General features: G+C 47.1%; 1 protein-coding gene across 2 annotated transcripts in view; it reads left to right on the top strand.

Annotated features, from left to right (window-relative positions):
• The window catches only part of LOC137560914 (zona pellucida sperm-binding protein 3-like), a 35,904-nt gene extending 16,401 nt beyond the window's left edge, over positions 1-19,503 (top strand). The window contains exons 1-8 of one of the 2 annotated variants that reach the window (XM_068272082.1): positions 4,017-4,253; positions 8,262-8,374; positions 10,214-10,317; positions 10,390-10,567; positions 13,508-13,628; positions 13,709-13,800; positions 17,854-17,987; positions 19,241-19,503. In XM_068272082.1, the coding sequence (XP_068128183.1) occupies positions 4,098-4,253; positions 8,262-8,374; positions 10,214-10,317; positions 10,390-10,567; positions 13,508-13,628; positions 13,709-13,800; positions 17,854-17,987; positions 19,241-19,476 (1,134 nt within the window). In that variant the 5' untranslated portion in view covers positions 4,017-4,097 and the 3' untranslated portion in view covers positions 19,477-19,503. Of the gene's footprint in view, positions 1-4,016; positions 4,254-8,261; positions 8,375-10,213; positions 10,318-10,389; positions 10,568-13,507; positions 13,629-13,708; positions 13,801-17,853; positions 17,988-19,240 lie in introns of those variants that run through there. The other variant, XM_068272083.1, reaches the window with a different exon arrangement.
• The last annotated feature ends 3,563 nt before the right edge of the window (positions 19,504-23,066 follow it).

The raw sequence follows: 23,066 nt of genomic DNA on the forward strand, positions 1-23,066 counted from the left end.
CCAGCCGACTTTAGCGGTTAACCTCCCTGGCGGTAAGCCCGAGCTGAGCTCGAGCTATGCCGCGCAGGGGGAGATCTCAGCCCCTGCTGGGGCGATTTTCAAGCTGTAAATTGCTGTGCGCGCAGCCAGCACTTTGCTAGCCGCGCGCACAGCTTGATCGCCGCACGCAGCGGCGAAAGAGGGCCCCCCCGCCAGAGCCCTGCGCTGCCCGGACCAATGAGTTCCGGGCAGCGCTATGGGCTGGATCGGAGGTGTCTGACGTCAGGACGTCGGCTGACGTCATCCCGATCGTCGCCATGGCGACAGGAGAAGCCAAACAGGGGAACGCGTTATATACGCGTTCCCCTGTTTGCTATAGATGCCGGCGACGATCGCACTAGAGGGACACATGCGCCCTCTAGTGGTGGTTCATGTAGCTACCACTCTGGTAGCTTTACATGAAACAAAAAAAAAAATCAAAAAAAAAAGTTTTTTTGCCAATTTGGCAAAAAAAATTAACCGCCAGGGAGGTTAATAGCAAAGCCCCCTTAAATGCCAGAAACACAAAATTTGCAGGGAACGTTAGAAAGAACAGTGGGAACAAGAGGAAAAAAACATTTTTCAAAAAGACCTTATACTTTTTGAGAAAACAGATTTTAAAGTTCAAAGAAAAAAAAAGATACATTTAAATGCCGCTGGTCAGCGTGTGGGAAATATTTCCCAGCAGTTAATAGCAAAGGCCCCTTACATCCTAGCAACACCAAATTTGCAGGATATGTTAAAAAGATAGTGGAAAACAATATTTTTTTTAAAAAACAATGTAATTTATTTTTGGGTTATGTTCAGAGTGTGGGAAATCTGAAAAAAAATTGGCGTGGGGTCACCCCTGCCAAGCCTCTGTAACCCCTTGCCCCCCATGCAGGCTGGGATAGCCAGAATGCAGAGCCCTGGCCGACTGGGGCTTCGCACCCTGAGCTAAACCAGCCTGCATGGTCCATGGTATGGGGGGGAGGGCTCTGGGGGGAGGGGCAGCCAATTCTAACCCTCCCCCCAGAGCCCTTGTCCAATCCATGGGCAAGGGGCTCTTCCCCACCTCCGGTGCTCCAGGAGGAGGTGGGGGCAACGACTCCCGGGGGGGGGGGGGGTTCATGGCGGCATCTGGGAGTCCCCTTTAAGGAAGGGACCCCAGATGCCCACCCCCTCCCAGGATAAATGGGTATAGGGGTACAAAGTACCCCTTACCCATTTCCACAAAGGGTTAAATGAAATAAAAACGCAACCACGAGAAAAGTATTTTAATATTCTTAATTAACCAGAAATACTTACCTGTAAAAAAAAAATTCCCACAACATTATCCTCGGTAAACGATCCAACGTTTACAGTATCCTCCAATCTTGCGACCTTCAATTAAGTTGATTGAAGATCTCCGCCGCCCCCCAAATAGCTGCCGGCTCCCGCTGTCCTCCCTGCCTCCTCACCTGTCACCTCACCTAGCCTGGCACCTAGCAGCACCGAGAATTGTATCTATTCTGGGTGCCTCTTCACCCTTGTTGTCCCAGTATTGGGTACCCCACCCAATGCGCCTACAGTAATAGGTACCCCCCCCCCCCCCCATGCACTCTCCTGAGTGAATTTTACAGTTTTCCGTCAATAGTCTAGTACTTAAAGGACAACTGAAGTGAGAAGAATACAGAGGCTGCCATGTTTATTTCCTTTTAAACAATGCCAGTTGCTTGGCAACCCTGCTGATCTATTTGGCTGCAGAAGTGTCGAAATCACACCAGAAACAAGCATGCAGCTAATCTGTCAGATCTGACAATAATGTCAGAAACACCTGATTTGCTGCATGCTTGTTCAGGGGCTATGGCTGAAAGTATTAGAGGCAGAGGATCAGCAGGGCTGCCAGGAAACTGGTATTATTTAAAAGGGAATAAATATGGCAGCCTCCATACCCCTCTCAGTTCAATTATCCTTTAAAAAGCGCTTGGCTAATGTATTTGAATGGGATGGAGCACCCCAGAGCAATTAGTTTTTTTCCCAAAGGCAACCACGAGTCCTGCAGCATTTTTGCTGATTTCTGAGGTGATTCAGCCTCAATGTAAAGTATAGGAAAGTGGAAAATAGCTCTGAAAAGCGGTAGAACAGAGCGATTTTACAAGCGTTTTTTTACAGATCTACTGTAACAAAAAATAACAAACACTACACCAAAACACTCCAAAAATCACTAGGCATGCTTAGAAAATCGCTAGGCATGCTTAGAAAATCCCTAGGCACATGCCTAGAATCGCCTAGAAAAATCACTTCAAAAAGTGCTAAGCATTTGCGATTACGCTAGCCCTTTTTGGTGTGTGCTGGCTCAAATACCTGATATGCTGCATGCATGTTCAGGGTCTATGGCTAAAAGTATTATGCTACGTACACACATGCAACAACGATCGTTCGTGGAGAACGACGAACGAACTTTTAATTGATGAAAGAACGACCGAAGTAAAGATAGTTTTAAAAGGTGTGTAAGGATCTGATCGTTAGAACGAACGTTACATCACGTAAAGCAACTATTGCGCCTGCGCATAAAAATGAGAAGTTTCACAGAGAAATAGTGAAATGCGCATGTCAAGCCTAGTACGAACGACCGTTTTCAATGATGTACTACTTTTGCAAACGATCGTCGTTGGTTAAAATCCGCCGAGACAGAACTTTCTTTTGTAGCGATTTGGCTCGTTCGTCGTTTGCCTTAATAGTCGGTGGTTCGTTTTTTGTAACGATCGTCGTTGGTAAAGATCGGGGAACGATCGTTACAAACGACTATAGTCGCATGTGTGTACGCACCTTTAGAGGCAGTTCAGCCAGGCAACTGGTATTACTTAAAAGGAAATAGTGATGTCAAGTAGATGCAAATAACTTCGAGTTGATGCAAATGTATGCATTTTTAATGCAGATTTATGCAGGTGTAAAATGAACCATTCAAATCCTGCTGAGGTAAAACTCGATTGGTTCATTTTCAAGCTGCATCAAGTTGCATAAAAATTTGCATAAACTCAAAGTTATTTGCATCTACTAGAAATAAATATGGCAGCCTTCATATAAGGCCTCTTTTCCACGGACTGTTGATAGGCAGGGAAATGCCGCTCAAACTCACACAACTGCTCACTGCTACCTGGTAACTGCTCACAGCTGCCTGGTAACTGCTTGCTGAGCACACAGCTCAACAGTCCATGGAAAAGAGGCCTAACTCACTTGAAGGTAGGAGCTGTAAACAGTTACCAGGCAGCAGTGCAGTTACCAGGCAGCAGTGAGCAGTTGTGAGAGTCTGATCAATAGTCCGTGGAAAAGAGGCCTAACAATACAAATGGTCAGTGAGACACAAATAAATTCAGGATTGCTACAGGATTATGCAAATACTGTATGCAAATGTATCCAACTTTAGGCCTCCTTTCCAAGAACTGTTGAGCTGTGCGCTCAGCAAGCAGTTAGCAGGCAGAAGTAAGCATTTATCATGCAGCAACAAGCAGGCAGCAGTGAGCAGTTACCAGGCAGCGACAAGCAGTTACCAGGCAGCAGTGAGCAGTGGAGAGAGTTTGAGAGGCATTTCACTGCCTATCAACAGTTCTTGGAAAGGAGGCCTTAAACTGAATTGTTTGCATGCCAATTACCATCCCCAATCAGGAGAGCAATGCCAAGAAAGGCCTTCAGCTGGATGTGATGAGCTGGGGGAGGGGCTATCAGCTGCTGGGAGAGGTATAAAGAGAAGGTCTCTGCTCCTCCCTCATTGTGCTGTTTTTCCTGCAGTCAGGATGGGTCTGGGTGGAAGTAGATGGTGCAGTTGGCTGCTGGTCCTGACTCTGGTCTATGGGCCGGGGTATGGCAGTGCTAGGGTTGGGGGCTTGGCCAGAGACAGAAGGCAGCAGGATTGGTGGAGGGAGTACCAGAGGTTCTCACCTGCTCAGGGCTCTTCTAGAGCTTCTGCTAGGGACTTTGCTCGCCCAGTGGTTGGGTTTGGCTCCAGAAGAGGTGGTTCTCCCTCTGGGTGGGGGGCTAGCTTTGGTGGTCTCCCCAGGCAAGCAGTGCAGCAAGTGTCCCAGTCTTCTCCCATCAGCCTCCAGTGTGGAGAGGATGTCATGGTGGTCAGTGTGAGCAGGAATTTCTATAGCAATGGGAAGCTGGTGAAGCCCTCTGATCTGACTCTGGGTCCCCAATCCTGCCAGCCCACCTCCCAGACTGCTGATGCTGTCGTCTTCCAGAGCGCCCTGCAGGCCTGCAGCAACCCTGTCCAGGTAATGGTCAGCTGACTTATCTACTATTCCTGTCAGGGAAGAGACTGAATGCTGATGGGAGGTAGTGTTGGGCAAACACCTGGATGTTCGGGAAAGTTCGCCGAACATGGCCGCAATGTTCGGCATGTTCGGGCCGAACCCCGAACATCCCGCTTTTGGGGGCCCTATGGGGTCGCAGGCATAAAAGGGAGCATGCCCTGATCGCGGGGGGGGGTCGGAAATTCTGCCCTCTACCCGCTTCCCCATTCAAAAGTTAGGAAGTGAAACTGTACCTGTGCGGTAGTGGGTGGCTGGCAGTGGGCGGCACTATGGAGTGACGGAGGAGGAGGAGTCCGGAGAGTGACGCGTTGAGGGAGGCCGGGCAGCGGGCGGTTCAGCAGTGCTGAACCGCCCGCTGCCCGGCCTCCCTCAACGCGTCACACTCCGGACTCCTCCTCCTCCGTCACTCCATAGTGCCGCCCACTGCCAGCCACCCACTACCGCACAGGTACAGTTTCACTTCCTAACTTTTGAATGGGGAAGCGGGCAGAGGGGGGAGCGCTAGCGGAGGGGGTGGGGGGAATTTCTGACCCCCCCCGCGATCGGGGCATGCTCCCCCCCTTATGCCTGCGACCCCATAGGGGGGCAGTATTCGGGCGAACAGGGCCCTGTTCGTGCCGAACAGGGGCCCTGTTCGGCCAGGCAATGAGCCGTTCGGGCGAACCCGAACAGTTTGGCCGAACACCACCAGGTGTTCGGCCGAACGCGAACATCACCCGAACAGGGTGATGTTCTGCAGAACCCGAACAGTGGCGAACACTGTTCGCCCAACACTAATGGGAGGTAGTGTCTAAAAAGGCCCTGTAGTGAGTCGTGACCTATAGTAAACTATTCTGGATGACCACTTTTTATGGTAAATTTCGTGCTTTCCCCATCAGAAATGCTTCCTGTAGCTATATATTGAATGTAACCCTGCACTCCCAGTGATACTTAGCTTAGGCTGACTAGCTATGTGGCATTCTCTTCTGACCAGGAAGACTGTAAAATCCACTTGTGAGAGGGGGGGGGGGGTGTACCCAATACTGGGACAACAAGTGTGAAGAGGCACCCAGAATATATAAAATTCTGTTAAAACAGATAAAAGGAAACTATGTACATCTCTACCAATGTAGATCTGGCTTACCTCTCAAATGTCACCACACCTGTCTTAAATGGCAGTAAGGGCTTTTTTTTACACCAAGAGCTTTTTAAAAGGTAGAGATTTTTAAAGCTCTTGCTGATGCAGTGCTATGGAGTATTTTTACAAAATCACATTGCTCCAGCCTGAGCATGCATATAGGATAATATTAGCAAGAGCTTTTACAAATCAAAGTGTGCAGAAAAGTTCTTTTGATGTGCACCGGCACTCAGTGATCAATTAGTTGCAAATTTTTAGTTGATGCAGCATTATGTGAATTTTGTATGCACATTTATGAATTCAACTTGAAAAGTACTAATTGAATTTTACCTCAAGGGTTTGATTAGTTGCTTTAGGCCATTTTTTTCATGGACTGTTTGCGATTACGCTAGCACTTTTTGGTGTGTGCTGGCTCAAATGCCTGATATGCTGAATGCATGTTCAGGGTCTATGGCTAAAAGTATTAGAGGCAGTTCAGCCAGGCAACCGGTATTAAAAGGAAATGGTGATGCCAAGTAGATGCAAATAACTTCAAGTTGATGCAAATGTAGTTTTTTTTGTTTTATGCAGCTTCAAAATGAACCAATCAAATCCTGCTGTGGTAACTCAATTGGTTCATTTTCAAGCTGCATAAACTCAGTTATCTGCATCTACTAGAAATATGGCAGCTTTCCTATAAGGCCTCTTTTCCAGACTATTAGGCAGTGGAATGCCTCTCACAACTGCTGGAATGCTGCCTGGTAACTGCTTGCTAAACACACAGCTCAACAGTCCATGGAAAAGAGACCTAAGCAAGCTGTGTCAACTTGCAATTTACATCTCATTGACCATCCCTACTCAGAATGTAAACTGGAGTGAGACCAGGAAACTTATAACTGTAACTCCTTTCCTGGTGATGCTCTATGGCAGCCTACAGATGGGCAGTTCTATACCCTTATGTATCCTGCCATGGAGTCATGAGGGAAAGACTAAATGGGCAAGAGGGTGTGATGTGACACCTTGAAACCCAAATAGTGCAATATGCCAAAGATGCATGAGGCAACTAACTACTTTATGCAGAAAATTGACTCCACTCAGTGTCCAGAGAAACCTGGGTGTGGTCACTCTCTGGGGGCGGGAACAAAAGTGGCAGCAGAGCTACAATAGGCAAACGACTATTTATAAATGGCGTATTAAATGCTTGTATGTAGTTTGAAATGTGGCCAGTCAAAAGTGGAAGTGGATTGTGTCCCCCCCCCCAATTCTGAACCACACACAATCTGCATTGAAACAGGAAATTAACTCCTAAGTATCTATGCAGGTTTTCCTAATTATAGTGAGGATGGGGTTCATGAGATCTTTTACACATCTGAGCAGAGGAGTAGCTATGGGTGGGCAAGGGAAACGCATGTCCCTGGGTGCAGAACTGTAAGGGGGCACAGAGCATGGCCACCACACCCTAAGTGAGAGAGGCGGCTCGCTGGCTGCTCCTGCTTCTCTCCCTCCCACTGCAGAGTAGTGCAGGAGTGTTAACAGCAATAGAAAATGGGGCACATCTGGCTATTGGGTAACCTCTCACTATCTAAATGGGGGAAGATCTGGCTACCTATAGGGGGGGGGGGCACACCTTGTTATCTAATTTGGTTATTTGAAGGGTGGCACATCTGGCTATCTGAACAGGAAAAGGGGCACTCTTGTGTGTCTAAACTGCATTTCCACATTTGACTCCCCCCCCCCCCCCCCCCCCCAATGAGTATGACCACACCTATTTCATCGGGGGGGAGGAAAGGGTTGGGGAGAGGGGGGTGCAAAAACCTGTCTTTGTCCCGTCGCTGAAAACCCTAGATGCGCCTCTGCGTTTCCATTTCTGCTGATGCAAACTGCAGATTGGGTAATCTTGTGTGGAGCTGATGAGCTTTTAACTGGCCTTGTGAACTTAGAGTTATGTTAACACTAGAGCGTTTTTTTTTTTTTTTTTTTTTGTGTTACTGTAGACAGTAAAGGTGACCATATGTCAACTTGACTTGGCCAGTCGAACATCCCATTCAATTTCTTTTGTATCAGATGAGAATCGGTGCCACCAAGAGCTTATTGACCATGACCAATTCTGAGCTGAAATTGATCACATAGCGACTGGACATGCTGGGCTGATGTGCATAGCGGTAACAGTGTGTGACTTCAGGCCGAATGTGGCGGAATCCCTGGTGGTCCCTTAGTGTAAATATGCCTGCCCTGTATATGAATTTATACTTCATCCGTTTGGTGTCCCCTCTCTGCAGTGCTCATCCGTCTTCCGCTTCCTCTATTTGCACTCACACTGCCAATGTATAGCATGTGACCTCACATATGCCATGTGCTATACACTGGTAGCATGTGGCACAAATGGGAGAATGGGAGGATGCTGATGCATGAGCATTAGCAAAAAGGTAAAAATAAACAAATGGGGGGGGGGGCACAAGTTACACTAGGTGGGCAATGATGGAGGTGGTGCCACAAGGCTGATTTCATAATGTAATCTGTAAATTGGCTCGCAGTTTATGAGCAGCTGATAGATCTCTGATTATCCGATCTCTCTTGGTTGACTCTGCCCATACATCGCTACATCTATAAGCACCATAGGTTGGGCGTGTCCCTCAGGCACATTTCAAACTCTTCTTTCTCAGCATGAGATGTCATCTTGTTGACCTTGTCTTCTGTCATTACACATGACCACTCTTCCAGGGCTGATACTGAAGCAGTGAAAGGCCTGAGCCTCCACAATGCATCTGTAGTAGTTGTACCTCCTCATGTGACTCTTGAGAGGGTGACAGAATTCTGCTTTTGGTTGAACAGTGGCTTTCATAATCTAAACTTATTCTGGTTTGGCTCCACAGATGACTTCAGATTTCCTGATCTACTCCACCAGCCTGCTATACAACCCTACTTCTGATGTCCCAATTATTAGGACCAACTCAGCTGTTGTGCCCATTACCTGCTACTACTTCCGGTAAGCCTGTGCTCAGTTGTTGAAGGTCCTTTATAAGGTGAGAAGAATATGGAGGCTGCCAGAATTTTTCATTTTAAACAATACCAGTTGCCTGGCAGCCCTGCTGGTCTATTTGGCTGCAGTAATGTCAGAATAAGGCTCCAGTTCCACTAGCAATTAGGATGCGAGGCGATTGCCACATCCCTGCACAGGGACATTGGTTGTCTTCTGGACCACCAGATGTGGCTTCCCATGAGTGGCTATGATGCGGAAAACTGCAGCATGCTATCCATAATTTCCTTAGATTACATAGGTAAATTCACGTTAATGGAAACTACTCCATTGACATGAATTGGGTTGCAGTTTCCGCAATGCATCTAGTGGAAACGGGCCCTAATTCCAGAGACTAGCATGCAGCTAATCTCAGATCTGACAATGTCAAACGCCTGATCTGCTGCATGCTTGTTCAGGGTCTATAGCTAAATGTATTATAGGCAGAATCACCAGGACAGCCAAAGATGTTAAATGAATTACATGGGGAATATTTCTTTGTTTGAGCCTACAGGTCATCTTCACTACCCTAGCCAAACTACTGGCAAACCAGAGAAGCTAGACAGTACAAACTGCCATATATAACCACACCCCCTAACAATGCAATAGGCTAAAGTTTATAGATATACATATGCAGAGAGAGATACTGGTTGCTTGGCACTTTGAAACAACTATCATTTCCCATAATGCAATGAGGTTCAGAGAGGCAACTGTAATGACCATGGTGAAGGGTTTCCCACCCTCAATGATCTGAGAGGGTATATATTTCTCATGGGAAGGTGTATTGACTGATTGGGAAGTTAAAATCTGTGTTAGTTCCTGTTGCACTAAATGCCAGTGGCTCTTGTGCTTCAGATGGCAACCTGCAGGTATTTTAAGTAAACGAGCTGCTAACCTGTCTAAAGTCTTAACGTTACAACCATAACACACTGGGCCTAACTTGCAAAGGTTTCCAGGGTTGGAGCCCAGTGGTGACATCAGGTTTTCAGAGTACTTAAAGGACTACTGATACAAGGAGCATGGAGGCTGCCATATTTAAGCAAGTCCTCTGCCTTTAATACTTAGGCTTAGAGCCTGAACAAGCATGCAGCAGATCGGGTGTTTTCTGACATAATGAAATCTGACCGTATTGGCTGCATGCCTGTTTCTGGTGTGATTCATACACTACTGCAGCAAAAGATCAGCAGGTCTGCCAGAAAACTGGTCTGGTTTAAAAGAAAATATGGTAGCCTCCATATTCAGATCTCCTCTAAAGAGACTCTGTAATGAGAGTTCCCTTAGGGGTAATCTCTTCAGGAGGGGGAAGCCTCTGGATCCCATCAAGGCTTCACCTGTCCTCCATCCCACAGTGGTCTCGCTGCAGCCCACTGAATGCACAGCCGACAACTTGTCAGGCTTTGCAATATGTAAATTTCCCCATTCCAGCAGGGGGGGTCGCTGTTGCAGCTCGCCGCTTGGAAATGGCCAATCTCAGTCAGGTCCACTATTACCCCCCCTTTTTTTTTTTTTTTTTTTTTTTTTTTTTTTTTTTTTTTTCCCCCCCTAAACTCTTAAGACTAATTTGGTGGAAAATGAAGGTAGACTTGATGTCAGTGTTTAGCATACATTGAATCCTACCAACTCTTAAGATGGAGGAGCACAAGGGCATGAAGTGCTGCCAACACTCTGTAGCTACTAACTGCAGATGGCCAGGTCTGAAAACTGTGCCAGAGGGAACTTCCATAGCTTCAGGTTGGGTACTGTGACACTGAATGTTACAAATGCACAAAGTTTAATCCCAACCCTGAACACTTTATATTTTTTTTTAAGACATGACAATGTGAGCAGCAAAGCAATCAGGCCAACATGGTCTCCATTCAGCACCACCATCTCCACAGAAGAGAAGTTGTCCTTTAACTTGCAGCTAATGACTGGTAAGTGGAACTAGCTAAAGGGGAACTCTGACAAGCTTGGGCTCTCCTAATATTTTTGTGTTTCCTCCACAGATGACTGGTCAGGCCCCAGAAATTCCATTGTCTACCAGCTGGGAGATGCTTTCAACATAGAAGCCTCTGTGCAAACTCAGAACCATATTGGTCTGATCCTGTTTGTTGACAGCTGTGTGGCCACCCAGTCTCCTGATCCCACCTCCAAGCCAAGCTATGACATTATCTCAGCAAATGGGTATGTTCTAGACTAGGCAAAGCCTATGTTGGTCCCAAACTGGTTTAAGATTGGACAAGTGTCCCAGCAAACCTGAACAGGGTCATCAAGTCTTAGATGAGTAAAGGTGGTAACTACTTAAACCATAGCTCCCAACTGTCCCTCTTTTGGTGGGACAGTCCCTCTTTGAGAGCCCTGTCCCTCTGCCCCTTACCTCAATTTGTCCCTCTTTCTATGTAAATATATATTTCTCTACTGAGAAGTTTGACTAAACTTTATTCCAATCCTTTAAATCGATAGATTACTAATTTTAAAAATGTTAGCATGAAGGAAAACCAGGATAGAAAGGACCAGTGTGATTTGAATTATAAAACCTATTTTTCATATGAAAGCTTTATGGTATGGGTGGTGGGGCATGGCTTAAAGCGGAATATAACCCTGCATTTCAACTCTGCTCTAAAACATTATTTACAGTATATTGTATGCAACCAGTTTTTTAGACCAGCATTGGAAGGGTTACACACAGAGCTGTAAAGTTCATGGAGAGAGCTGCTGAAGAGCTCTCTGTTGGTGGGGTCTGATCGCTCCCCCCATGTTTATTTATTTTTTAATCAATATTTCTGTTGCTGCTTTTTTTTTTTTTTAAACAAACTGTTGCTTTAAACCCCTTCCCTCCCTCCCACCCCACAGCCGGCCAATTACGGCAATCGGCTGTCATAGGCTTCTGCCTATGAGAGCCGATCGCTCTCTTGTCACCACGTCACACGGCTGTCCCCAGTGCAGCGCTGCTGCTCATCGCAGCGCAGCACCTAGTAAATAGACGGCGTGATCGCCGTCTAACAGTCTCCCGAGCGGCAATAGCCGCTCGGAGACTGAAGGCGGGGCGGAGCTCCACCCTCCGAGCATGAGATCTCATGCAAAACAGAGCCCCTGGACTTTACGCCAATTGGCGTTAGGCGTTCCTGGGGCTGCCGCCGCGGCCACGCCTAGGTTAAAAGAGAACCCAAGGTGGGATTTAAAATTGTTACAGAGGCTGGTTGCGCACACTAAGACCAGCCTCCGTTGCCCTATGGTGTGCCTCAATGTCCCCCTGCGCGCCGCTATACCCCCGCAGTGCTGGCAACATGCAGCATGTCGCCAGCACAATGTTTACCCAAGTGCTGGCTGTCAGCGCCGCTCCCCCGCCTACTTCGCATCGGCGCTACACACCCGTGTCCCCTCCCGCTGATAGGAGGGAAGTGACGCGGGCGGGTAGCGCTGATGAGGGGGAGCAGCGCTGACAGCGCGTAGGTAAACATTGTGCTGGCGATGCACTGCGTGGGGTATAGCAGCACGCAGGGGGGTCCTGGAGGCACACCATGGGGCAACAGAGGCTGGTCTTAGTGTGCGCAACCAGCCTCTGTGCCCCAGTAACATAATTAAATCCCACCTCGGGTTCTCTTTAAATGTATCTATGTAAGCTTTGGATGCGGCAGCAGTTCTCTACAGGAACTTTAAAGCTGTATAACCCTTCCCATGCTGGTTGCATATAATATGCTGTAAATGTTTGTTAGAGCAAAGTTGAAATGCAGGGTTATATTCCGCTTAAGTGTCCCTTTCTTTGAAAAAGTTGGGATGTATGCTTAAAGAGGAACTCCAGTGAAAATTGATGTAATAAAATGCTTCATTTTTACAATTGTGTATAAATGATTTAGTCAGGGTTTGCCCATTGTAAAATCTTTCCTCTGCCTGACTTACTTTCTGACATTTATCACATGGTGACATTTTTACTGTTGGCAGGTGATGTAGCTGCTGCATGCTTTTTTGGCAGTTGGAAACGGCTGTTAAAAGTTATTTCCCACAATGTAACAAGGTTCAGACAAACTGCCAGGAGTATCAGGGTCCTCAGTTTCTTGTGGGAGGAGTTTCACCACAATATCTGTCATACAGAGCCCCCTGATCTGTGAAAAGGAATAGATTTCTCATGTAAAAGGGGTATCTGCTATGGCTTCTTGGTCTGAGTTGCTCTTTAAACCTGATCAGTGGGAAAACTTTTTAACTTGGTTGTACATTCTAGGAGTGAGACTTGTGCAGTTACAGAAAATCTTGCAGCCGATCTGTTAGTCATTGCTAAAAAGGTCAGGGTTTGGTTTGTCTTACTTTTTAGGGGCTCAATTTGTAAAGCCTCACATTGGTGATTAGAGAACCTACAGTATCTGCCGTTCCCATGGAAAATAAAATACTGACTTGTGTGGTAAATGCTTAAAATGTCACATTCAAAGATCTGAACATGCAGTGAGATATTTCAGTTCAAGGGCTCTGGCACAGGAGACCAGGTCTTGGCTCTTCTAGTCAGGGAGGAGACCTTGGGCAAGACTCTACTACTTCCAATAGCGCACACTAGTGGCTGTAGCTCTGACACCTGAGTCCACCATGAGAAAACTGCAATATAAATGTTTTCTTGTTTGATGCTGAGAGCCCTCTAGTTGCATGCAGATCTAAAGGGAGTCTGGGTATGGCTTTTTATTATAAGCTACCACAAGCAGCTCTTGGGCAGGAACAGCTCGTGTGTGTGTAGCTCACCTGAGGAATCGGCACAACTGTGGCCAGGGAGAACATCACCACCAGAACAGCTTGATGTTAAGACCTACTCCACAGCTGTTTAGACTTATATTTTTTACCAAACTGGTATTGGGTCTCTTTCACATTAGACCACATGTGCAGGAGACATGCTGTGCAACACAATCAGCGCTGGTAGCTAATCACCTGATGGGAAACCGCTGCATCCAGTGGCTCAATGCTCCCAGGTGCATTGAACCAAAACACAGCGTTGGTTGTGAAAGGTAAAATGAAAGTCTCTGGACTTCCGTTGTACCTTGGTTAACGCAAAGTTTGGACTTTGCGTTACAATGCAGGAAAAGAGCCTTTAGTGAATTGAGCCCCTAGTTCTGCATTTGGTTACAATGTTGCGCTTTTCTGCAGGTGCCTCATGGATGGGATGCTGGATGACTCCTCTTCATCATTTGTGTCTCCAAGAATCCAACCAGACAAGCTGCAGTTTGCTGTGGATGCCTTCCTCTTTGTAGCTGCTGCTCAGTCTGAGGTGAGGACTGGAAGTTTCCTGTACTGGGTTTTGGCTCAAAGTCTAAGATCAGACTTTTCTAATGTTACAATCCCTTTCAGGTCTACATCACCTGTAATCTGAGAGCTGCACCAGCAACTCAGGTCCCTGACTCCATGAACAAGGCCTGCTCCTTCAACAAAGCCACCAACAGGTAAGATGTGGGTGGAAGCAAGTCTAATAGAAAACCTTGTCAGAACAGGGATGGCACAAACATATCTCTGGCACACACTGGTATGTCACACTAAATTCTTTGTAAAGAGTTGGTAGTAAGGTCTTGTGTATAAGGGCAGTGCTGTTCTTACTCCAGCTAGACAAGGGTTTTAAACGATAAGCATAAATTAAAAAAAGTGCTATATTTTGTTTAAAGATTAACTGTCAGCCCCCAAATTGAAATTTAAAACACTATTGCAATGTCTTATTTATGATATAAGTGAGCCAAAAAGCCAATGTACAAGTTAAAAATCAATCTAATTTTGTTACTATGTAACCTTTTCCCCCAGCTCCGGACGCAAGCCGCATATCAGATACTGTAGCATGCAGAGCATGCCTATGTCTGGCCGACCCCCCCTCTCCCCCCCAGGACCAGGTGCCAATATATTCTCCCCACCGCAGCTGACAGCTCTGACACGGAGAGAGAGCGGCAGCACTTCCAGAGCAGCACCGCAGAGCAGCGGAATCACATGTGAGAGAGATGCACGGCGCCGGCTGCTCTGCGGTGCTGCTCTGGAAGTGCTGCCGCTCTCTCTCCGTGTCAGAGCGGTCAGCTGCGGTGGGGAGAATATATTGGCACCTGGTCCTGGGGGGGAGAGGGGGGTCGGCCAGACATAGGCATGCTCTGCATGCTATAGTATCTGATATGCGGCTTGCGTCCGGAGCTGGGGGAAAAGGTTAGATAGTAACAAAATTAGATTGATTTTTAACTTTTGATTTTTAACTTGTGCATTGGCTTTTTGGCTCACTTATGTAATAAATAAAACATTGCAATAGTGTTTTAAATTTCAATTTGGGGGCTAACAGTTACTCTTTAAAATTTTTATAAAGTTATAAATCAAATGTATATGAGATCGGCAATTGTAAAAACATTAATCTTCCCTGTTTAAAAAGTGAAATAAGAATTTTACTAAAGCTATACCTAACCCTACTCTCATACCTAACCCTACTCTCATACCTAACCCTACTCTCATACCTAACCCTACTCTCATACCTAACCCTACTCTCATACCTAACCCTCCCTGTACCTAATGCTGCATACACACTTGAGATAAAAGGCAAGATCACAGACCAGTGTTACCCTCTTCCATGTAGTATGAGAGCCATACCTACACAGTCTATTCTATGGAGCTGCACTCCCCATCAGATAGAAATCTTTGCAAGATGCTGCACACAAAAATGCCCGTACACACTCAAAAGATCATTATCTGCAAAAGATCTGTTCCTGCAAAATGCATTCATAGTCGATCTGCAGATTCTCATACACACCTTGTTTAACAGACGTCATCTGCAGATCTGAAAATCTATCCTGGTGGATCTGATCTGCAGATTGTCAAACTAGGTGTGTATGATCTGCAGATATCATGGACTATGAATGCATTTTGCAAGGATGGATCTTTGGCAGGAATAGTGTTGGGCGAACAGTGTTCGCCACTGTTCGGGTACTGCAGAACATCACCCTGTTTGGGTGATGTTCGGGTTCGCCCCGAACTACTAATTGGCCGCCGAACAGGGCCCCTGTTCGGCCGAATACTGCCCCCCTATGGGGTCGCAGGCATAAGGGGGAGCATGCCCCGATCGTGGGGGAGTCGGAAATTCTCCCCTACCCCCCCCCCCCTCTGCCCACTTCCCCATACAAAAGTTTCAGGAAGTACTGGTCCGGTGGTAGTGGGTGGCTGGCAGTGGGCGGCACTGAAGTGAGTGACGGAGGAGGAGGAGTCCGGAGAGTGACGCGTTGAGGGAGGCCGGGCAGCGGGCGGTTCAGCAGTAGTACCGTACTACTGCTGAACCGCCCGCTGCCCGGCCTCCCTCAACGCGTCACTCTCCGGACTCCTCCTCCTCAGTCACTCCACAGTGCCACCCACTGCCAGCCACCCACTACCACCAGACCAGTACTTCCTGAAACTTTTGTATGGGGAAGCAGGCAGAGGGGGGAGCGCTAGCGGAGGGGGTGGGGGGAATTTCCACCCCCCACGATCAGGGCATGCTCCCCCCCCCCTTTTGCCTGCGACCCCCATAGGGCCCCCAAAATCGGGATGTTCGGCCCGAACATGCCGAACATTGCAGCCATGTTCGGCGAACTTTCCCGAACCCGAACATCCAGGTGTTCGCCCAACACTAGGCAGGAACAGATCTTTTGCAGAATCTTTTGTGTGTACAGCATCTTTGTGTGCAGCATCTTGCAAAGATTTCTGTCTGATGGGGAGTTCAGCTCCATAGAATAGACTGTGTAGAGTATGGCTCTCATACTACATGGAAGGGGGTAAAAGTGGTCTGATCTTGACTTTTATCTCAAGTGTGTATGAAGCATAACCCTAAGGACCCCCCCCACCCTTGTTTTAAAAAAATTGTACTGTTTTTCGTTTAAAAATGTTTAAATTATAAATCATTTAAATGTGTGAGAAGCAGTTAAAAAACATTAAAAGTCTCCGGGCGCCGCTTGTTAAATGTTGTTTTCCTCCGGCACCCTTTTTTCCTGTTGGGCGCCCATTAAACAATATTCATTATGGGAGTGAATGGCAGCGCCCTTTTTGTCCACTTGCCTCAGGCGCCCGAATTTACGGTTTCCCCCGGCCACGTGCAGTTAACGCCTCTGTTGCCAGGAGCATCCTGCTCAGTAAGAGAACCTCATACTGGGCCTGCGCAGCACACTACCATTGATGGGAGTGCAAACAATGACACATGCAGCCAGGGCCATCGACTGGCAAATTGGCGATAATGAAACTTGGCCACAGTGGGGGATCATTCCATGACATTGTGGATGTGGGGGGCTGGCAGAAGCCCCAGGTAAGTGGATTTTTTTTCAATTTTAGGTTTCCTTTTTAAAGAGAACCTGCAATGGATCTTCAGGGGGCAGATGGGACACAGAAGCATGTTGTCTGCCTTATGACATGCCTGTGTCCCCCACACCACCACACTCTGCCCCACCGCTGCACTATAGCCCCCAAGTTTAGTGACAAGATTTGCTGTTAACTCAGAAGTAAACACAGGAGAGGAATTCCCTGTTCAAAATACCACCAGGGGCATTTCTGCAGGGTTTCCTGAGCTGCCATTGGGCAGCTCTCTACCTAGCCACACCTCCAGTCTCTCAGTGCAGCATCATGACCCAGAGGTCACAAAAGTGAGCCATTGCAGCCCAGCTGTTTTTGCAGCTGCCTGATCTGCTTAGCCCTGTGGATCAGGTAGGGGTTTTGTTTTCTCACCCACACTTATCTAGTGTGGCAATAAAGCTGAATCTCTATCATGGACCAATCAAAAGTGCAGAGAAAACCTTGCACTTGCCAGCTGTGATTTCACTCATCCTAAGTCCATTACTGGAGACTTGTGTGCCACTTTGGCAGCTGAAGATGTTTTGTCTAAGTGGTTCTGCAGGTTACTAATCAGTAGTAAATGCAGAGGGGGTCAGTGAGATGCAAGTTTTGTATACAAGTTGCATGCAGCTCACAACTGGACTAATGCCCTTCATGTCTTTTTTGTCCAAGCTGCAAACAACTTGCGTCAAAACATCAGTTCCCATCTCGAGGTCAAACTCTAGTGATGACCACCTGGTGACCCATTATGTAGACTTGGGTATGCAGTTTTGAGCTGTAAAAGAGGAACTTTAGCCTAAATATACTGACATTAGTTGTTAATTAAAATGGGTCATATAATCTCTTACCCACCCAGTTTAAAAAAACTGGCAAATGTTTGTGATTTCATGGGGCAGCCATCTTTTTAGTTGAAAGGAGGTGACGGGAGCATGAGACACAGTTCCACCTGTCCAGTGTCCTGATCGCCCCTCCCAGCTGCATACACTAGGCAACAAGAACATCAGAAATCCCATCATGCTTTGCACAGAATCAGGGGGAAACATGCCCAGGCAGATTACTTTGATAGGAAGAGCTTAGCTTTTGCAGCTAAAAATGAGACTTGGGTAAGAAACAAAGTTCTGATGTTGTGAAACTGAATAAAAAAGCCTTTAGTCTGGAGGTTTACTTTAATCTTCTTCCTACAGCTGGTCTCCAGTGGAAGGATCTAATAACATCTGCCAATGCTGCACTGCCGGGCTCTGTAGCATGCCTTCCGGTCAGGCCAGAGGATGGGGCTCTGTACAAGGGAGACCACGAGGATTTGGCAAGCGAGAAGCTGGTGAGTCTACTCCATCCAGTAATGGTCTCCAACTAGAACCTGAATACAACTGAGGGCCTAAATCTAAATTCTTTCCCAGCAACCAGAGATGGCTGCTGGCGAGCGGGATAATTCCAGATTGGGACATTATATGGCAAAATTCCTGCAGCATGGATGGGCAATTGGCCACCAGTGGAGGGATGGGCAAGGACGTGTCATGAGTTAGAATTGGAGTCTGACAGCCCATGCTGTGTTGGTGCTTCATAGTCACTACAGTCTTATATAAAAACCCTTCATTATGCAGAATAGATGAATGGGGAGACTCTGTATAATATCATGCAATGGAGCTAAAGTCTTACACCACCTAGTTCAAGTCAGTCTTCAGGAAGGATACCTGATGGGTTTATCAGAGCCGGGACAAGGTCCTCCAGCACCCAAGGCTGAGACACCTAAAGTGTGCCCCTCCATCTCTCACACCAGCTGTCACATACTGATTGCTATTAGACTAAGGGGTGCCAATGCCTTAACCTTCCTGGCGGTTAGCCTGAGCTGAGCTCGGGCTATGCCATGCAGGAGGATTTCTCAGGCCCTGCTGGGCCGATTTGCTTTATTTTTTTTGGCAACTAGCACTTTGCTAGCTGCATGTACCTTCCGATCACCGCTGCGCCGCCCCCAGACCCTGTGCGCTGCCTAGCCAATCAGTGCCAGGCAGCGCTGAGGTGTAGATTGGGACTCCCTGTGACGTTGTCCCAGCCCATCGCCATGGTGACGGGGAAGCCCTTCAGGAGATCCTGTTCTTTGAATGGGATTTCCTGATCAAAGATCGCCAGAGGCGATCGCAGCAGCCATCATGTAGCGAGCCCTAGGCTCGCTACATTTAAAAAATATATATAAATCGCGCTGCCCCTGGTGGTGTCTAATAGACTGCCAGGAGGGTTAATCTCTAGCTATCTGCATTGCAGTCACTGCTATATTTTTTCTTTTCTTTATCTCTGCTTCAAAAACAATAGGGGAATGATAGCTGAGGGAGTTGTGTGCCCCTCCTACACTGCACCCTGAGGCTGGAGCCTCTCTAGCCTCTGCCTGGGGATCATGATCAAAGTCAGATGCAGTGGGGGAGGACCCTGCCAGAGGCTCACTCTAAAGGGAGGGAATTTCCAAGCTGTTGCATAAGTTTGCAGAAATTAAATGGACACTGAATTCTCTAATGGCTAATTGTGACCTTGTTACAATTTCTCAATGGCTGGCCCATACACTAACCCTTTATATTTCAGTTCCTGCAGGTCTTCAGTCTGAAGTGGTCCGCCAGGCTGTTCTTGGCCCCCTCCTTATAGCTGGAGAAGAGTCTCACCTGTATCGTCGCAATCTGTCTTCCAGAATGTCTCCTCCTGAAGCCCAGCCTTTGGAGCTGTGGGTGTTGGTGGCCGTGGCCTCAGTCAGTTTGGTGGTTGTCATTGCTGGTGTTGCCATGACTGCAAAAAGTATTATGAACAAGTTCTGTAACAAGTAAAAGAATAAATTAACATTTTGTAAACTGGGTTGTCTTATGCTGATTTTCTAATTCAGAACTTGAAGTATCTGACGCTGCTGTCACTAGTGTCAGATTGGAAATGTTGGTAATAACCCCGACTGACACAAGGGTGAAAACTTGAGGCATGCCAGTGAGAATGGGGAGACTGACCAGCACAATACTACCTGTCAGTCTTGGGGAGTTTGTGCCAATTCCACCACCCTGTAGGCTTGTTATAGGTGGGCTACTGGCTACATTTGAGCAGAAGCCCAGGCCTTGGGTGGCTGGAGATGGGAGGATTTGATGCAGATGGAAACACAAGGCTGCAAATCTGTTAGGACAATTGGGCACAATGATCAGCAAGCTTCTATTAGACACCTGTGTTCATTTTCAGTAATTGGGTGACTAGGTGGTCATTAGAGTCTGATATTGGCTAGTAGCTGATCAGCTAAGGATAGTTGGTTTGGCAGCCCAATTTCTAGGCTTGTTTTGGTCACTTACCAATAGTGGTGGAGGAGCAAGGCTTACCACTTACAGGGATGGCTAGACCCAGAGAAATGGGGGTGTTAGGCTTTTGTAACAGGGATAAAAGGGAACCTGTAACAAAGAAGCTCCCCTTGTGGGTACTCGCCTCGGGTGGGGGAAGTCTCTGGATCCTATTGCAGTGGCAAAACTCGAACAGCAGGGATGAAAATATTTACCTTCCCGGCTCCAGCGCAGTATCTGCTCTCCGCTCAGATGGTCTCCTGTGTCTGCATAGTAGAGCGGACCTGACAGATCTGTTTCTGCCTATCTCCGTGTTGAGCTGCAAAAGTGCCCCCGCTGGAGCCAGGGGAGGTAAATGTATCAAGGCTTGTCCAGCACTGATTGCTAGAGACATCAGGGGAGCCAGCGGTGGATTGCCTGCAGCTACAGGGGAGCCTGAGGCTTCCCACCTCACAAGGTGAGTACTCCCAGGGGAACTTATTTTGGGGGTTAGTAATCTCTGCCTGTTCAGTGGGCTCTTGTGTACAGCCCCAGCCTCTCCACCCCTCCCCAAGTAGTGATGCTGGAGTCTGCAGAGCCAGTCCTGCTCTATCAGAGGTGGACAGAGTGAATGTAATAAGCTGAGGCTGGGAGCACACTGTCAGTTTACAGTATACATTTTCTGCACACTGTGTGCCTGACACTATGCATGTTTTATCCAGAAGCTAATGTAATAGAGAAAATGCCTGCAGTGTTTTTAATGGGGAAAATATTCATTCACTTGACAGTTAAAAACGGGGCAAAGCACCAGGGGAATAAAAAGGGCACCCCATAGAGATGCATTATATAACGCTATTTAGCGTTATAAGTATTAAATAGCACGGCCAGTGTGCCTTACACTTAAATGCTAAATAGCGTTATAAGTGTTAAAAAATACAGCGTGGGTCGGGAGGAGAGGCAGCGGGACACTGGAGGAAATAGGCATCGGGGGAGGATGTGTGCAGAAGCATACGTTACCTTGTCCCGGCTGCCGATCGCTCCTTCACTTTCATTTGTTTACTGTAGTCCTGCAGCCGGCCAATCACCATGTGGCTTCAGTCTCCGCATGGTGATTGGCCAGCTGCAGGACTACAGCAAACGAATGGAAGGAGCGATCGCCAGCCCAGGACAAGGTAACGTATGCCCCTGCATACATCCGCTGCCTATGCCCTCTAGTGTCCCGCTGCCTATACTAGCCCTGCATGTGTATCATGGCGCACCGCTCTGCAATCAATGTAGCATAAAATGAAATTTACTGTTTTATTTTACATTAAAACAGTAAATAGCGTTTTATGATTTATCAGCTGAACGGTGTGCCATTTTCAGATGGACCCATTCAAGTGTGCACTAGCCAATTAACATTGGTCCTCAGTTTAACTGGGCAGAAAGCAGAGGCCCTATCCAGTTTCATAGGGGACCTATTGGGCTCTATTCTCAAAGAGCCAAAAGTACCGCAAAATTTTACCGGTAAATTCCCGCCAGCGGTAAACTCCGCATTTTTTTAGCATTCACTAACATTTTCCGCATGTTTGCCGCATGCGGGAAAAAAGATGCGGAAACAGCCATTATTCATGCGGGAATCATGCGGTAAAAAGGTCGCATGAAAAAGTGTTTAAAAAAAAAAAAGTTAAAGTCCACCAAGCACAGCCCTTAAGCCTCCACACTTCATTACAGTCAATGGGATGCGGAATATATCACCTACTTCTTGTAGGTGATAAAAATTCGGTAATTAACGAAGAAATGATGCGCCTGAACATCTTTGAGAATTGATCTTTTATTGCGGAAAATACCGACTTTTGCGGAAATTTTACCGCATGAATCCCGCACTTTTATCACACTTTTTCCGCATGCGGAAAAAACATGCGGAACATTTTGAGAATCCCAACTTGCCGGTATTTTGGGTGCAAACTTCCCGCATGTACTTTACCGCATGCGGAAACTCATTGAGAATAGAGCCCATTGTGTTCTAGTTCTGCCCCTGCTGAAGGCCTTTACAAAAACTCTAGGTCCTAAAATGAGCCTTCCTGCTCCTCACAGTCCAGCACTGGATCGCCAATTCACAGCTCCTGCTGCAGGAGGCTTCAGAAGCCAGAGTGCTCCCAAAGACAGGCAGGTCCATACTGCACAAGACGGTGTGCTCATGCATGCACAGTACAGAGCAGCCAGTCTTTGGGAGCACTCAGGCTCATGACGAGTTCCAAAGCCTTGGGCAGAGAGCAGTCCATCAGACTACCAGTGGATTCAGTGCTGGAACTGTGAGGCATAGACTTGCTTAGCTGCAGAGCCTTCCCTTAGGGAAGTCCTGTATAAGCCAACCCCCAACTTTTACCTTTAAAAAGGAAAAATGTATATCTGAGTATAAGCTGGGGGTTGGTAAAAGCCACAACACTCCCAGCCATGGTCAGCCACAACTATGTATTAGAAAAGCAGCATAAATTCAGATTGCAATAAGCCAGACTATAGGCCTAAAATGGAGATGGACATGCAAAGATAAAGCAAGGAGTGCAGAGCCACATAGGGCTTGATTCACAAAAGAGTGCTAACTGATAGCACAGCCGTGTGCATATAATGGGATTACTCTGGTTATACTCCAGTCACTACTCTGAGACACACACTTTTGGGCCCCAAAAAACTAGGCTTATGCTCGAGTATATACAGTATCTTTCTTCAGACTACCTACAACACAACCCAACTAATGCAGTGCTATGATAGGTACTCCCAATAACCATACCAGGAGAGCAGGCCAGAGCAGCTGGGAAAGTAAAAAGGCTTCATTAGACACTTTATACAGCCAGGGCCAGATTTCTGGAAAAGCCACAAAGGTCAAGGCCTAGGACGATAAAATTCAGCAGGACTTGGAGAGATAAGAGGTCACATGTCAAAGTAAATCACTTCTGCTTTGCTCTAGTCTGTCTGAATTCCAGAGATCCCTGCATCTCTCTCACTGCAGAGTGTGATGACAGCCAGCATCTGTTGTCATCTGAGGATCTTGTCCTTAGTATAATGAGTCAGGACATACAAGCTGCTGTGAGAAGAAAAATATATGGGCTCAAGTAGTAGAACTTTTGAGTTCCGATGAGTTTCTT

Source organism: Hyperolius riggenbachi, chromosome 3, assembly GCF_040937935.1.
Source record: "Hyperolius riggenbachi isolate aHypRig1 chromosome 3, aHypRig1.pri, whole genome shotgun sequence".
Classification (NCBI taxonomy): Eukaryota; Metazoa; Chordata; class Amphibia; order Anura; family Hyperoliidae; genus Hyperolius; species Hyperolius riggenbachi.